Source organism: Balaenoptera physalus (assembly GCF_965194825.1).
Source record: "Balaenoptera physalus genome assembly, chromosome: 18".
NCBI lineage: Eukaryota > Metazoa > Chordata > Mammalia > Artiodactyla > Balaenopteridae > Balaenoptera > Balaenoptera physalus.
In genome coordinates this window covers 15,522,419-15,538,361 of record NC_138899.1, presented here as the reverse complement: position 1 = coordinate 15,538,361, position 15,943 = coordinate 15,522,419, and the positions used below count along the sequence as shown (strand labels likewise).

The 15,943-nt window shown below is 39.9% G+C and overlaps 1 protein-coding gene across 2 annotated transcripts in view; it reads right to left on the bottom strand.

Moving 5' to 3' along the window:
• DCT (dopachrome tautomerase) overlaps positions 1 to 12,702 on the bottom strand; it is a 35,475-nt gene extending 22,773 nt beyond the window's left edge. The window contains exons 1-2 of one of the 2 annotated variants that reach the window (XM_082434661.1): positions 10,243 to 12,702; positions 1,979 to 2,278 (exon numbers count right to left, since the gene is read on the bottom strand). In XM_082434661.1, coding sequence (XP_082290787.1) covers positions 1,979 to 2,278; positions 10,243 to 10,810 — 868 coding nt within the window. In that variant the 5' untranslated portion in view covers positions 10,811 to 12,702. The remainder of the gene's footprint in view (positions 1 to 1,978; positions 2,279 to 10,242) is intronic. The other variant, XM_082434662.1, reaches the window with a different exon arrangement.
• Positions 12,703 to 15,943: the final 3,241 nt, after the last annotated feature.

The following is a 15,943-nucleotide window of genomic DNA, read 5'->3' as shown; positions in this document are numbered from 1 at the left end:
CCCAAATTCCTAATTTATCCCCGCCTTTCCCCTTTGGTAACCATAAGGGAAAACAACTGTTTTTGTCATTTATCTCTCTGAAAGCAACAACAACAAAACAACCTCAGCAGCAACTAGCAGTTTTAGGATAAGTTCTCCTTCATCTCTCAAAAGTTTGATTGGCAGCAGAGATCCAGAGAAATTCAGGTCATCTTAAGAGCTCCTGCTATAAATTTAATTTTTTAGCAATGTTTCATGAAGATAGAATGAGTATCTCCAAAAATAGATCAAGACCTAAATGAAATATATTTCTAAAAGACATTTTCTAACCTATTCCTCACAAAAGCGTGTATTTATAGGGAGGGATTAATGAATAATAAAGCAACTTCAACTGCACTTAGTCCAAATTCAGCATTTACGTAACCAAAAGGCACTTCCACGGATTCTGCCTCAGCCATCAATCAGTTACAACTATTAGCGGACAAGCATGGTCGCCGAGGCCAGAAGAGAGAAAAATACATTCCAACCAATTTGGCTGGCCTCTGGAACTGCCAATTTTAGTGAAAAGCTTTGGGAGATTTAATGACCTCCTTACTGCCTGTTCCGTCCTTCTTCTCCCTCTCATAACAGCTTTTGATGGTTATGTAGAAACTTTAGCTAACTTCAGTTGTTTTTCAAAGTACCCATGATAACTTCAGAGAGATGAACAGAAATGAATATAAATTTAATTCCTAGATGCAACCAGAAACTATAGTTTTCTTTTCCTCTTGAGAGACTACCCTCTCATAAAGCAAAAATTCCTCAGAGTGATGACAGGAAAACTACAAAGGTTTATAGCCAGAAGAGCGTCCGTATCTACCGATAAAGAAAGGCAGATGCTTACCTATGAGGCAGGTTTTAAAAAGACACCGAGGGGAAAAAACTGCTGTCACTGATGTTGGCTACGCAGCCCTTTGTAAATGTTTTAATGCAAAACAGAGTTTAAAGTTCTCAAAACAAAATGACGAGGGGGAATCAAGTGAGGGGGAGCGAGTGATAAACACAAGGACAGATGATTTCAAATGAGAATCTTACTATTCAAAGTGAGCTCTGTATCTTCATTCACCCTGACCCCAAAGAGAAGCCCCAGGAGTGGGGATAATTGCAAATAGAGCAAGAGTTCAGGAGAGCACTGAGCAGAATCTGGACGGGGCTCCAGCCCTCCTGGAGCTAACTGGTGGCTATGGCTTTCCCCTGACTGAAGATAACAGAGGATAAAGTTTGATGTACCAGATTCATGACGTTCCTAACAGACAGTTCCCATCCCAGGCCCCAGTTTTTAGGATCTGGAAGAGCAGGGTGCCATTTTCTCAAGCATCCAACCTAACTGTGGTTCAAAGGGCTAAGCCAAGCTTCATTGCTGTGGCTCAGCTCATGCTTTTCCTTGACAATTCAAGTCCAAAAACCCTGGGAGTTACAGCAGTGCATGGGCACCACGAGTGATGACCTGAAAGTCTCACAACTAATACATGTGAGTTTAGTGCGATACACACTTCCAATACCAATACTCTAATTCTGCACAAAGAAGCTTCACGTGCTTTTAGCACATGTTCAGTTAATTCCTCTACTTTGAAGAACAGGTCGGAGAAGGCTTCCATGGTCAGATTTAGAAATGTTTTCTTCTGGAATCAAAAGGAATTTGCCTCCACTTCACCAACTCTTGCCTTTGAGGATGAATAGCTTCGGAGAGAAGAGTTTAGACCCTGAACCAAAAACACAAACTATAGGAGAGAACATTTTCAAATGTCCGCAGCCAACGTCCAGGGAGAAACCACTGCATTCTAACATCGGGCAGCATCTGATAATTCAATGACTTTCATAAACCTAATTCTTCCTTGATTCCTTGAGAGGTTTTTCTCTTGTCAATTAACTTGCCTGAAAGTACTTGCCACCCACCCACCCATCCCCAATCCCAAACCTATAATAAAATACCTTAAACTCAGGGGAAAAAATGCCTCACCTAATAATGTATCTCTAACGGAATAATAATGGAGCCACACAAAGAAATCATAAATGCTGCAGTTGGCGATCTGTGGCTGGGTCCCGTTGGTCCCGAGCAGGCCTAGCCAGTGTTGTGTGGTGATCACGTAGTCGGGATGCGGCGTGTTCTTTGCGAGGTCTAAGGAGCCCAAGAACTGCTCCCGCTCCTGAGGGGTCAAGGAGTGGATATTCTGCCGGACAACCAGGGGTTTCTTCTGATCGCAGTTGGGGCCAGTCCAGCCAAACTTGCAGTCTCCACAGTTATAGCCGGCGAAGTTTCCTAGTACATTTTAAAAAATAAGGGATACAAGTTATTATGAAATATTGAGTATAGTTCCCTGTGCCACAGAGGAGATCCTCGTTGTATCTATTCTATGCCTTCTTTGAATGACCACAGCACTTGTTGTCTGTATCATTTTTATGTCTGTTGTGGCTTTGTGACTGAAAATGAAAAATTTCTATTCGTTCATGTCCTGGCCCTTCCTTAAAAATGTGTTCATTTATCTATTTCATATTGATTGACTACATCTTAGACACCGTGTTAGCTGCTGGTTCTAGATGTTAGTAAAATATAGACCTTCCTGCTCAAAAGGTCACAGTATTTGCGGGAAAACAAAAAAATGAACAACCTATGTCTCACAGAGCTTTGTACTTCCCAAAGAGAACACACCTAGTAGGTACAATAAATACATGTATCATACGTAAAATAAATAAATAAATAATAACAATTAAGGGAAAGATGGAAGAAGAAGTTTATGTAGTTTGGAAGACATTTCTGGGGTAGAACAGAAGAGAAGATCAATTGCCTTTCCTTACTCTCCTCTTGAAATGTTTGTCTCTCCAAGTAGACTGAACACTGGAGAGTTCCTAGAAATATTCCCAGCAAAGAAATAGGACAGGAAATGAATTCCATGCTGTTATGAGCTGAACTGAGTCCCCACAAAATTCATATGCTGAAGTCCTAACCCCCAGTACCTCAGTATATGACTATCTTTGGAGAGAGTGTCTTTGAAAAAGTAAGTTAAAATGAAGTCATTGGGGGGAATGATCATTGGCTAATCCAACATGACTGGTGTCCTCATAAGAAAAGGAAATTTGGACACAGTTACCGAGGGAAGATGATGTGAAGACAGGGAAAAGACACCATCAACAAGCCAGCAAGAGAGGCCTCAGAAGAATCCCAGCTGCCGACACCTTGTTCTGGGACTTCAGGCCTCCAGAACTGTGAGGAAATAAGTTTCCGTGGGTCACCCAGTCCGTGGTCCTTTGTTCTGGAAGCCCTAGCAAACTAAGACCCTGCTGCCTTCCACGTTCCCTGCCTCTCACAGGTCATGCTGGGTGTCCCTTCCTGGGGTTGAGCTGCAGCCTTGGATGCCATCACTGCTGGGCCCCCCTCCCCTGCAGCACATACAGAAGGGCTGATGCAAAATAGGTCATTGATTTAGAGAAGGAAGAGAATATACACCAAGCTAAAGGTGGAACCAAAATAAATAAGCTGATTTCCAGGAATTTAGGTGAAATCCAACATTTAAAAAGCTGGTTTATTTCACAAAGGAGACAGAGTTAAGACAAAATCAATGGAGGCTGGCAGGTGAATTAGCTGCCATGGTGTCAGGAAGCGCAAACAAAACGGCTCTGCTTTGCTTGTTATCACCCCAGGGACTGAGTACTAGTCATACCAAGCTCTAGGCATCTTTCTGATTAGCATCTAAAGTTTAAATTATCTTAGCTTGACTTTTCCCTTTTTAGCCTTGATTATTGCTTTTGGTATGACCAGCACCTCATTCCTTAGGTGGTAATAAGTTAGAATAAACATTTAAATATTATTGGCGTGAAATGTTGAAACAAAAAGGGATAATAACTCTTTATCTCCTAGGGGATGAGAGGGGTTACGTAAAGCACTTAACGTGAGTGACAATCTCCCTTCCTTCTCTTCCTCCCCCTCCTCCCAGATCTTTTTACTTGCTCTTCCTTCTGTCTAGAACTTTTCCCTCACAGTCTCCCTACATTCCTCTTTGCATGGGTTACCTATTCCACCTTTAAGCTTCACGATGGGCTCTCTACAAGGTCATTCCCGATCCCACACACCAAGGTGATGATCCCATGCTGTGTTCCTATGACACCTCATATGTCCTTTTTCATTGAATTAATCATGCCGACTGTAGACATCTACTGGTCTCAGCTACAGGCAACTGGAAGGCAGTTATCCTGCTGCCTAGGCCTACGCTTGGCCTTGTACAAATGAATATTTCTTTAATGAATGAAAGAAGCATAAAGCCAAATCACCACGATGGACACTTTAAATATCTTACTATTTTATTTGTCAATTATATGTCAATAAAGCTGAAATTTAAGTTTTTTAATTAAAAAACAAGGAGTATAAAGCATGTAGTAGATGATTCAATAAGCCTCAGTTTTCTTCTTCCTTTCTCTCCCTTGTGAATTAGAAGGAAAAGCAGGCCCTGCAAATAATTTTGATAAACTATAATTACCAAAATAGATGCAAGTAAAACATACTATGACCATGGTAAAGAGAGGGTTATTTGGATCTCTAAAGGAAAAGAAAATTTTCCAATAACATGAAAACAAAATGATTAGCATGTGTCCTACGTAAAGAAAATGCACAGGCCTCCTTCTCTATTAACCCAATGGATTTTTTGATGGTTAAAGAAAATGTCCTTAAAAATATCATAAGTAGGAAGAATTATTTTTAAATTTGTGTTCTATGCTCTTTGTAACATACAAAATATTCTACCTAATCTTACACAGCTTATTTGTATTTTCCTATTTCAACACCAAATGAGAACATAAGTTTAAAAAAAATACTTAAAAGGGAAAATTCTACTAGTCCCAAGACTGAAAATCAAGTTCTTGAATAGTGTGCATTAAACATTAAAATTTATGTTGATCACTGGGGTGAAGCTATTAAATATAAATTATTTAACAAATATTTATTCAACAGCTACTACAGTATCAAATGCTACGCAAGGTACTTCAGGCTTCACGGAGCTTGGCATCTATTTATTTTCCCTTGGGGTACCTACTAAAATTGTATAATATCTATTTTTAAAACATCTTTGATTAAAATGTATCCCCTACTTTGGCAGCTTCTATAGGAATAGAGTATTTTTTGAGAAGCGATTGAACAAAATGCATGTGAAGAATACGAAATACCTAAACTTCCAGCTGTTTACCTACAGCCAGGTGATTGGAGGTGAATGTGTAGTTATAGCCCTACAATAGGAGAGCAATTCCTTCCTCCAAAATGCTAAGAAATAGCACACACAAATTTCAAAATGGTAAATTCGATACATTTCTAGATTTAAAGGCATAAAACTTGTCTTTGAATTTTGGGGTCTCATTATTAAAATTGAGTAATTCATAACTTAGGCCATGAGTTTTAAGATCTTTGCATTTTCTCTACCATGATTCTTTGTGGTTGCTAGAAACAAAATTACCAATAACTAATTATCTCCCTCATTCATTTATTCAACAAATAATTTATTAACACCTAACACCTAAAAGGAGGTCAAAACTAATCATGCCCTGCTCTGTGCACCCACAGCTTTATGTACATTCATGCAATTGCCACACGTGGTAACTTTGGACTTGACCTCTCAAAGCCTGTCCTATTGGAATAAGAGTTCTACTTCATCGGGTTCTTATGGAAAGCAATCATGTTAATATAGAGCAGTATTGGTACATAGTAAGTTCTATATGAAGTGTTACCATTACTAGTTTTACCAGATACCACTTATCAAGTCGTATGGTCTAAGTATTTGTTTTCATACCTGTCTTACTCATCCACTACACTGTGGACACATCAAAAATTATGTTGGGGTTTCTTCCCCTTTGTACCTGAAGGGCTTAACATAATTGGTGCTAAATAAACATTGGTTGGGTGGCTGATGAAGGAGTCATGAATAATTAAATAAAAGACATTAAGCCCTAGAGAATACAAATATAAGGCGCAGTGCCTTCATCTAGTGGGACGAGGAACATGGGTAGAACGAAATATCAACACAAGTCTAACTGTGGGAAAAGTGAAAACAAGAATTAACCAAACACCATGAATGACAAAAGACAAAATGATTAATTCTGACTCAGAAGACCAGAGATGCTTCACAATTATGTTGAACAAAGACATCTCATGAAGCCAGAGTTGCCCCTGAAAAGCAATGTAGAAACGCTAATAAGAAAGCATTTGTGTGAATTTGAGCTCACCTATGACCCATAAATGTATTTGATAAAAAATCCCTTTTCCAGCATGTCTCAGAGAAAATATATCCCACAGCTCTGCAGTCAGATCCCTTTCATATTTGAGCTTCTAAACCTGATTTAAGGAATTTGTTAAAATGCTGAAGACAACTGAAAAGTGCAATAACATAAAAACCTAGCACACAAAATGTTTATTTCTTTAATTTAGATTTCCTAGTATTTCCTAACATCAACTTAATGAGTTAATTTTTCCATTAGTCCACCAATAGCAGCAGCCAAGATATAGATATAGATATAGATATATAGATATATAAATGAAGGGCCCTTTTAGAAAGGATTGCGTTATCTCACTGGGAAATGGAGAGAGAAAAAAGAAAGGATCCCTAGATACCAGTCTATCACTGAGTATGTCCTTGAGTAAAAATTAAATTTAAAAAGACAAAGTCTTATACCTACTTAGGACTGGGGAAAAAATGGAAAGAGAATGAGAACAACCAAACAATGCACGTTCCTACATGAACTGCATCAGCTCAACCTCCAAAGGCTATAAGATTAATTAAGCTTAAAGACCACCGATTAGTGAATTTACAAGGAGCTCTAAATAGCCTATTCCTTTTAATTAGAGATCTATTATATTAATAACAATACTTTATACTCACATGAGGCCTTTCATCTACAGTGTTCAAAAGGATTTTACAAATGTGGTTTCATCATTATCCCCATTTCAGAGATTGGAAAATGGAGGCACTTAGTCACTTGTACAAACAAGAAGTTCTCTGCTAATTGTTCATAAACCATTTGGTGCACATATTTTTCAAAAATCCAAAGACCCAGCTGCAGCTGGTCTATGCTCAGGAATGCCAACTGGCCTATGCTCAGGAATGCCAACTGGCAGGTGAGACTTGGAAGGTGAACGGTTAATGCCAAAGTCTCCTGAAATTTACCACTTTTTGACAATTAAGTTCAGTAATTTTGGGGGTTCAATTTATCCCCACAGAGAATAAAGAAGTTCTCTCTGGAGAATTTGAGCACATAATTTAGGGTTTTTTTTCCCCCTCAGAGTTTGCATTTATTTCTTTTTATTGAGCTAAAATCTTTTACCAACTTCAAGATCGTGGAGACTATGGGTTTTTGTGTGTGTGTTTTTTAATTGTGATAAGAATAGCTAACACGAGATCTATCCTCTTAACACATATTTAAGTGTACAATACACATTATTGTTGACTCTAGGTAGAATGTTGTACAGAACTCTAGGACTTATTCATGTTGCTTAACTGAAACTTTATGCCTATTGATTAGTAACCCTCTACTTCTTCTTCCTCCCAGCTCCTGGTAACCACCAATCCATTCTTTGATTCTATGAATTTGACTATTTTAGATGCCCCATATAAGTGGGATTATTCAGTATTTGTCTTTCTGTGACCGACTTATTTCCTGACTATAATGTCCTCCGGGTTCATTCATGTTGTTGCATACTGCAAGGTTTCCTTCTTTTGTAGGACTTAATGGTATTAAGTTGCAAATACATACTACTTGGCGAGGATGCAGAGAAACTGGAACCCTCGCACACTATTAGTGGAAATAGTGGAAATGCAAAATGGTGAGGCTGCTGTAGAAGACAGTATGGAGGTTCTTCAAAAAATTAAAAACAAAACTATCATATAATCCAGCAATCCCATATCTGAGTATTTAACCAAAAGAATTTCAATCAGGATCTCAAAAAGATATTGGCATCTGCATGTTCACTGCAGCATTATTCCGAACGGCCAAGATGTGGAAACAACCTAAATGTCCATCAAGAGATGAATGGTGTGTTTATCTTTCCACTGTATTAACAAAGCTCAAGGTCATCAACAGTCTGGTTGCTAATATACATTTCTTCATTAATAAATTTTGGGTGACACCAGAAGAATCCCAGTGATTCTATTTGCAAAAGAATTTTGAGGCTACCAGAGATCAGGTTTAACTTCTGAAGACTGCCTTCTAAATCATGAAGAAATTACTCTAAGAAAGCAAGCAACTCACTCTTTAGGGAGAATAAACTGAAAGACATGTGTCTTGCTTTGAGGCATATGACACATCACGATGATTATTATATATACTAAATAGCTGTCCAGCTCAGTCACTAAGGACCTAGCCTGGTACCCTGAGGCTCAAAGAAAAAGACCATCTAGCCAACATGAGTGGAGCCATCCAAAGTTGGGATGGAAAGAGCTATGGTCCTGAATGAGTCTAGACAGATCAAATCCTGGAGGAGGGAGACAACTTAGGTCATGGTGACCCTAATTTACTGCCACTTCTAGAGGAATATTTATAACCATTCCCTCAGGACAGGGAGACTGCAATTATCTCTTCTATTCTGCCATCCTTGATTCCTTCCATCTCCACTTTTTAAAAAACTTGCTAGTCAGGTCAGAAATATAGAGTAGATGGTGATAAGGAGAGTTAACAGTTATATCTGAGTTCCTAATGTCTTCTGCCCCCAGGATTCTATAAAATGGAGATTCCCAACCTTTGTAACTTGTGGTACTCTATCATTAATTGACCTGGAAATAAGTTTTCTAGAAGAATTTTTGAGTCATGGACAAAGAAGTCACTGTGTAGTGTGGTTTCCAATCCCACAAGTAATATGAAACCTGCTGCATCTCATTAGACTGAAAAACCATGAGAATCTACAAGATAATGTCTACAGAAGCAAATGCTCAACTAGCTTAGAAAAAAATGAACAGTATATATTCAACATGCTATTAAAAACTTTTTGTCACAATAATACCCCAAGACAAAACAGTTCCTTTGAATCACAGAATTAACAATATGACTACAAAATGATTATAAAGCCAGAATTTTTTTTCTTTTCCATTATGGTTTATTACAGAATATTGAATATATTTCCCTGTGCTATACAATAGCATCTTGTTTATCCACTGTATAAAAAATAGTTTCAGAATTTAAGTTAAAAAAATCTGATATCATTCCTACATCAACATCACAGCCCTTTGTACATTCCCTTAGTTTACCTTTTTATGTCCTTACATAGCTCAATTATCTGTATTTTTCTATGTTCCAGCATCATATAAGAACATCAATAAAAACATAATTTCAAAAGGAAAAATCTCTTGTGCAGCTAGACACTGTAGAACAGTTTCCAAGGGCTTTGCTAAAGTTACGGCTTATGTTTTTTGTGTTCCACATGCCCTGCCAGGCTTTGAGTGTTATCACTGCTGTGCATGTTTGCTGAACACTGGAGGGGAGGCCCGCTAAAGAGGATTTGAGATGGCTCAGAAGTGCCGGAGGATTAAGAAGTGCACAGAGATTTCAAAGAACCAGGTAATAAGAGAGACCAAGGTCTAAAAGAGAGACACTGAGCAAATTTTGAAACGCTCACATCAAACCCAGGTAAGAGTGAGAAAAGCCATTTTTATCTAATAACCAGCCTCTCTTCTTCAGCTCGCGGAGAAAGCTCTGTCATACCACATCTCTCCGATGCTGGCAAAATTACAACCCAGTCATAACCTTCACGAGCAAGACGTATCCTGCTTGAGACCTGTTCAAATCATTAGGAACGCTGAGACTCGGACTACAGAACACCTACCCTCAACGTCTGTCTTCCAGACGCCACGCCTCACCCACCACCCTCTTCAACAAGTGCAAACCCATTTCAGAAGGAGAGGGCACTGAATTCATCTTGAGAGGACTTGCTCTGAGTTTCAAAGCTGACTCTTGGGCTCTTTAGCTTCCCCCTCCAACAGACAAGCCCATGGTGTGTCGGCATACGTTCCTATAACCAAGCTTGGCCCACGGAATATTTATTTAGGGTTCATACCTAGACATACAAAGGGTGTGAAGAGTATACCAAGACATCAGCCTTACTCAATTCCCTGCCTACGATGGACCAACTTGGTTTGCTTTTCAAAGCCTAGTCTAAGCATCTCAAGAGTCCCATCTCTTCCTTGGAAGGGGCTCCTTTCCCAGCGGGCCTGCCCCCACCCAGCTGGGCGCATGCGCACGTCCGCCCGCCCGCCTCACCTGTGCACCTGCAGGTCCGGTCGAAGAACTTCCGTGGCCACCGCTCTCGGTCGTCCTGGTTGCGCAGGACGTAAGGACCGCTCCAGGGCCTGGTGTCGGCCTGCACCTCCGCGCACTGGCCGCGGCCCTCCAGAGAGCCGCAGACGTCGGCCGTGTCGGCGCCCAGCGGCGGGCAGCACTCCTTGGCCTGCAGGCTGCCCACCGTCATGCAGACGCGGGGGAACTGCGCCCGCACCCGCGGCGGGAGCGCGCAGCCCAGGCAGCCGAGCAGAAGCCCCCATCGAAGGGGGCTCATGGCTTTATAATCGGGAGGACTGTCTCTCACCTTCCACTCCTCGCCTCTCTCCTGCTTCCTCGTCTTCCACTCTTGAGCTCTTGAGCATTCACCCGGTTTTTGATTTTTTTCTTTCGGGATTTGCGGTTCGGGGGGTATATTTTTGTTTAGCGTTCTATTCCTCTCCTCTTGAAAAAAAGACCCACAAAAATTACAGAATCTGCCTGTGTGCACGTGTGTACGTGCACATGCACAGACTACTTTGTGACTCAGACCACTAAAAGTTAATTCCATTAGAAGCACCTCTAATGGCCAGATTTAATGAGGGCAGCGCTTCTCACCGCCTTCCCCCGTGAAATCAGGCTTTGTCTAATTGAGTTAATTGACGGAGCGCTTCAGTCATACTACTTATTATACTGGTATTTCTAAACCCCCTCCTTTCCTCCTTAGTCCATGGCTTTAATTGCCTTGAACTCAGTTCAAAAGCCAAACGCCGTTTCGCCTTTATTCTGCCTGGCTTGCCAAATCACGGGGCCTTGTGGGGTTTGTGTAAGGGCTGGGAGAAGCCTTCATTAGGGGGCTTAGTATTAGACAAATCCTCATCGTTAGCACATGACCCAAAGTGCACAATGAAGTAGATAAAGTTTCTGGCTTTGTTTCAAGAAGGCCAAACCATCTTCATTATCTGGGCTCATGTGCTCCAGCCAAGCTTGTGACCTCAGACTTCCTGGGGAGTCAATAGATGCAGTGAGCTCGTCGTCAAAGGCCCTTCACAGACCAGCCCCACTGCTAACTGCAGCTCACTCCTGACTGCGCCCTGACGTGTGCGAAAGACCACTACAGGCCATCACACAACTTCACAAATAAAGAAACATTTATTGAGGGCTGACGAACAAGGAATTGCTTTGTTCCACAATTCACAATGAAGGACCCTCTTCCCTCCAAATAATAAGGTACTATTCTCCTATTCAGCACGTCTCTGCAACAGATTTTTTTTTTTAATTATACAAAGTACCATGCCACCAGAAATTCAAAATTGTCATTGTCTAATTGTCAAGAGGCATTGGGACAATTTGGAGCAAGGACTTACAAGTGACGTCTTTTGATTTATGTTAAAGTTAAGCATTGTCCAGCTTCAGTCTAGAAGGCAATGCCTCCCCAGTGCTTCCAGAGGCAGCGAGGGGAGCGTCCAGATGGGCAGCGGTGGCCACCTGTGAGAGCATACACACTCCCTCCTCGTGGTGGAAACAGGACTCTCTTAGTGCCATAAGGGTCTGTGCAGATAGCTGATGCAAAACTGCTTCAGACAGTGGCTAAGAATGCTTTCTATTTGGGCATGAAGATACAGAATGTCATGTCCCAAAGCAAATTCCTAACTGAAAAACATTTTTATACAGCTGTTCCCACCCCATGTACTTCTGTGTCACCCCTATGACATTAAGTTGCTGCGACTACTTAAATGTTGGACTTAACACAGAAATGTATGTTCTCAACTCTGACTGTACACCGTTGCCAGTTTGTAGCCAAAGCCCATTGAAGTGGACCCTCTGAGGGTGTGGCCCAGACGTCAGCATTTTTTCTAAGTTCTCTAAGCCATTCTAATGTGCAGTCTGAGGTGAGAATCACTGGGTCAGAATAAAGCAAGGCTCCAAAGGAAATGCTGGAATCAAGTCAACTGAAATATTCCATGTGTGTTCATTTCCTTGGGCTGCCTTAATAAATTTCTACTAACTGAGTGGCTTGAAGTAGCAGAAACGTATTCTCTCACAGTTTTGAAGACCAGAAGTCCAAACGCACCGTGTCGGTAGGGCTGCGCGCGCTCTGAAGGGTCTAGGGGAGCATCCTTTTTGCCTCTTCCAGTTTCCAGCGGCTGCTGCCATTCCTCAGCTGCCTTGGTTTGAGGCCACATCATTCTAATCTCTGCCATAGGACGTGGCCTCCTCCTCTCTGTGCTTTAATATTGCTACCCTAGATGGAAGACCTAAGCAGGTCAGAATAGAGTTAAGAAATCCTCACCTTGATACAGGAGCCTAGCTAAAGTAATAATTTGGGGTCCCTCCTCCCATTACATTAACTGAATTATCTTTTAGTATCAAGCCATAAGCCTACATGAAGGCATGTCATCGCAAAATATCATGTGAAACTTGTAAGGAGTTTTTGTATCATCTCATATACATCACAATGTCATTTTTATGAGCATCCATGGAAGGGATTTCTCTCAGCGTTCAATTTCCAGAAAAACGGTGCTTCCCCATAGCAACTAGCTTGTCCTGAACTTTTAGATCCTATGAATCTTAAGACAGTGTCTCTTTCTTTGCCTTGACCACTTATGACGCTTAGAACCAAATTCATAGCCCCATGTCTAGCAACTGATTCACACAGTGTTTTGTTTGATATTTGCCTTCCCATATGTTCCTAGATATGGAAATTCTTATTTCATCCTTTTGCAAATTTATGTATTTCTCCAGTCTATCTCAAGTTCCTTGAAAAAGGAGGCGGAGAGATGTATAGATGCACACATACATTTCTGTGTAAGTCCAACAGTAATAAACTCCCAGCCAAGTTGTTTGTAAGCAAGCCGAGGCTTAGAGAAGAATTCAAAAAGAATTCCTGAGACGCTGGTGTAAGTAATCAGACATCTAAGGACATAAGCCTAGACGATCTCAGATCATGAGTATGGCTGTAATTAAACATTGCCTTATTTACAAAAAGGAAAGTCTTTGCTAGAAACCGAAGAGCAGAACCCAGGAGGAAATACCTCATGGGCGCATTGAGACCATTTGTTGTCACCAGAAGCCATAAAATCAAGGACTATTCTATGGAATGTTCTGAAAGCCAGTAAAGAGAGGCAGCTGTATATCACAGAGGGAAATAATCTGAGTAGAAAAGTGCCTTATCAGAAAGCAATATATTTTTACCCTTTTCTTTTACAGTTGAGGCAAGAATCTGAATGAAAATTGATGTTCTGCATACTTTGATTTTGCATCTCAGCATCTAGTACGATCTTGCACGTAAAAAGGACTCAATGCGCGATTCTTTAGAGAATTTGTGGACAATGCAGGGTGGACATGAAAAACTTTGGAGGTAGGATGCAAACCATGCCTTCGCTATGTTCAAAGGAGGAAGAGATGGCTCAGAGCCTGGTAAGCAATCAAATGGGGTGGTAAACATTTTAGAGCCATAGCTAAGATTAATACAGAGAAATCAATCATCTGCATCTTTATTCTGCTTGTCAGCGAGTTGCCTGCTCCTTCTCCAAGCCCCTGAATGTGAAAACCCTCCTTGTTTTTAGCCCTGCTGGACTCCTCTGTCTGATGCTTTTTGATGTATTTTCTGCAGACATATCATGGGGAAAAGAGATTACTTTTTTCCCCTGTGTCCAAATTGTTTCCTAAATGCTGGGCATCTGTCCTGATAAGGGTTTTGCTTTCTACATCTAAAAGCTTTTCTTTTCTTCGTGGTGTGAATTGTTCTTCAGAGGAATCAAGGGTTAGAAACGGGCTGTGTGGTTTCTGTTATTTCGGTTGGATGCATTTTTTTCCCTCTTGCATGTATTTTTTGATAGTCTATTCTTAAGGCTGTGTTTATACACCAAACAGGTTTTTTAATTTCAGATTTTGCATCACTCATCTTTATATCCATCTCAGTTCCTTGTTATGCACACTTGTGCCTTCTCATCTTTATTTTATCATTTTGGCTTTTATCCTTCATCCTGGTAATGGGTATTCAATATGGATTTTTTTATGTGTACCTCTATAATTTAATGACTGACTTGGGTAAGTAATATAGCTACTCCCCCTTCAAAATACAGATCTGTGGAAGGGAGAGATTCACTCCCCTTTCTGCCCACTTCTGATCAAACCCAGCAAATACCACCTATACATTTGTAAGAGGTTGTATGGCCTGAAAATGTAAATTTTTTACACAATTTTAGTACTAACAGATCCACCATAGTTTATAAATGTACAATTAAGACAGTTTGGGATCTGCAAGGATCACCAAAGTATAATGTCAAGAGAAAATCATAAGATACATAACTGTGAATTCACTATGCTAACACAGTGAGGGAGTGTACGTGTATGTGTGTGTGTGTAAATGTATAGAATATACACAAGAAACTGGTGGAGTGGCTTTCTCTGGGAAGGGGACCTAAAGAGCTGGGGAACCAGAGAGAAAAGGAGATTCATTTTCATTCTATATTTTTGTACATTTTGAATATTGAACCACTCACATGTAGTACTTACTTTTTAATCATAAATTTAAAAATGTAAGTTAAAAAATTTAGAATGATGGGTACTTGTGAGGATGACACTATATAAAGGAACTTCCTGTAAGTAGTAAAAACAATATGGCTTTGGCACATCACAGATTTGTGTTCTTGGTCTTGGTCCTGCTACTTACGAATTCAATGGCCTTGGACAAAGTAGTTATCTTCTCTCAGCCTCAGTTTCCTCATCTATAAATCACATTCACACTTACACACATACACACATCTAATCCAAAAATCTAATTAGAAGTCCTTTTCATAATATGTTTCCTCTGGAAACTAAATCAATACTTCTAATTTCATCACATGGAAAATATTCTTATCTATTACGCAATATTACTACCCAGAAATGAAGAGAACTGTTCTTTCCTAGATGCTGCTGAATTAATTAAATGATGATGTGCTATGTTTACAGGTACGCTATTCTCTTAGCCTTAGAACTTAGGAATCTCCATCAATTAATTATAACAAATATATGTGTGGACAAAGCTTAAATAAGCCGCAGAGACCGGGGAAACCAGATTTGAGGCAACTCATTAATTTCAAGAGCTGACAAAGATGAATTCTATCATTAAAAATAAGAAAAATAAAATAAAATAATAAATCTTCAAAAAATACTTGACCTGAATCTGATACTTTATACCAAGCTCATTATTTTATCACTGCTGTCCAAAAGCATCTAACCATGGTGCCTGACGCCGTCTTTGGAAAAGATTCCTTCTTATTTAATCTCATCTAAACTAATTCAGTTACTTTTAATAGGCCAAGTGCACACACACACACATACGAACACACAAATATACGTAGCCCAAAAGAATAACTCTAAACTTCCAGCTCATTTTATAAGCTACAAAAAAGAAATACATTCTTACAAATCAAGGCAGACAGCAACCTACTAAATTTAAATTTTGCTGTTATGAATTCTTCTTTTCTAAAAAGTGTTCTAATATAAGAAGAACAGACTGAAAAGTGTGCAAAACAAGATAACTTATTGGAGATTTTGGTTTACTTCAATTATAAGAGGTGCTTATAATGACATAATATTTTATAGTCATAAAAATCAATTGAAATTTATGAACACCAACTGTCTATTTATGCCACAGAAATGGATTTCATCTTGAGCAGGATGATTCGAAGCCCAAGTCAGAACTCAGAAATGA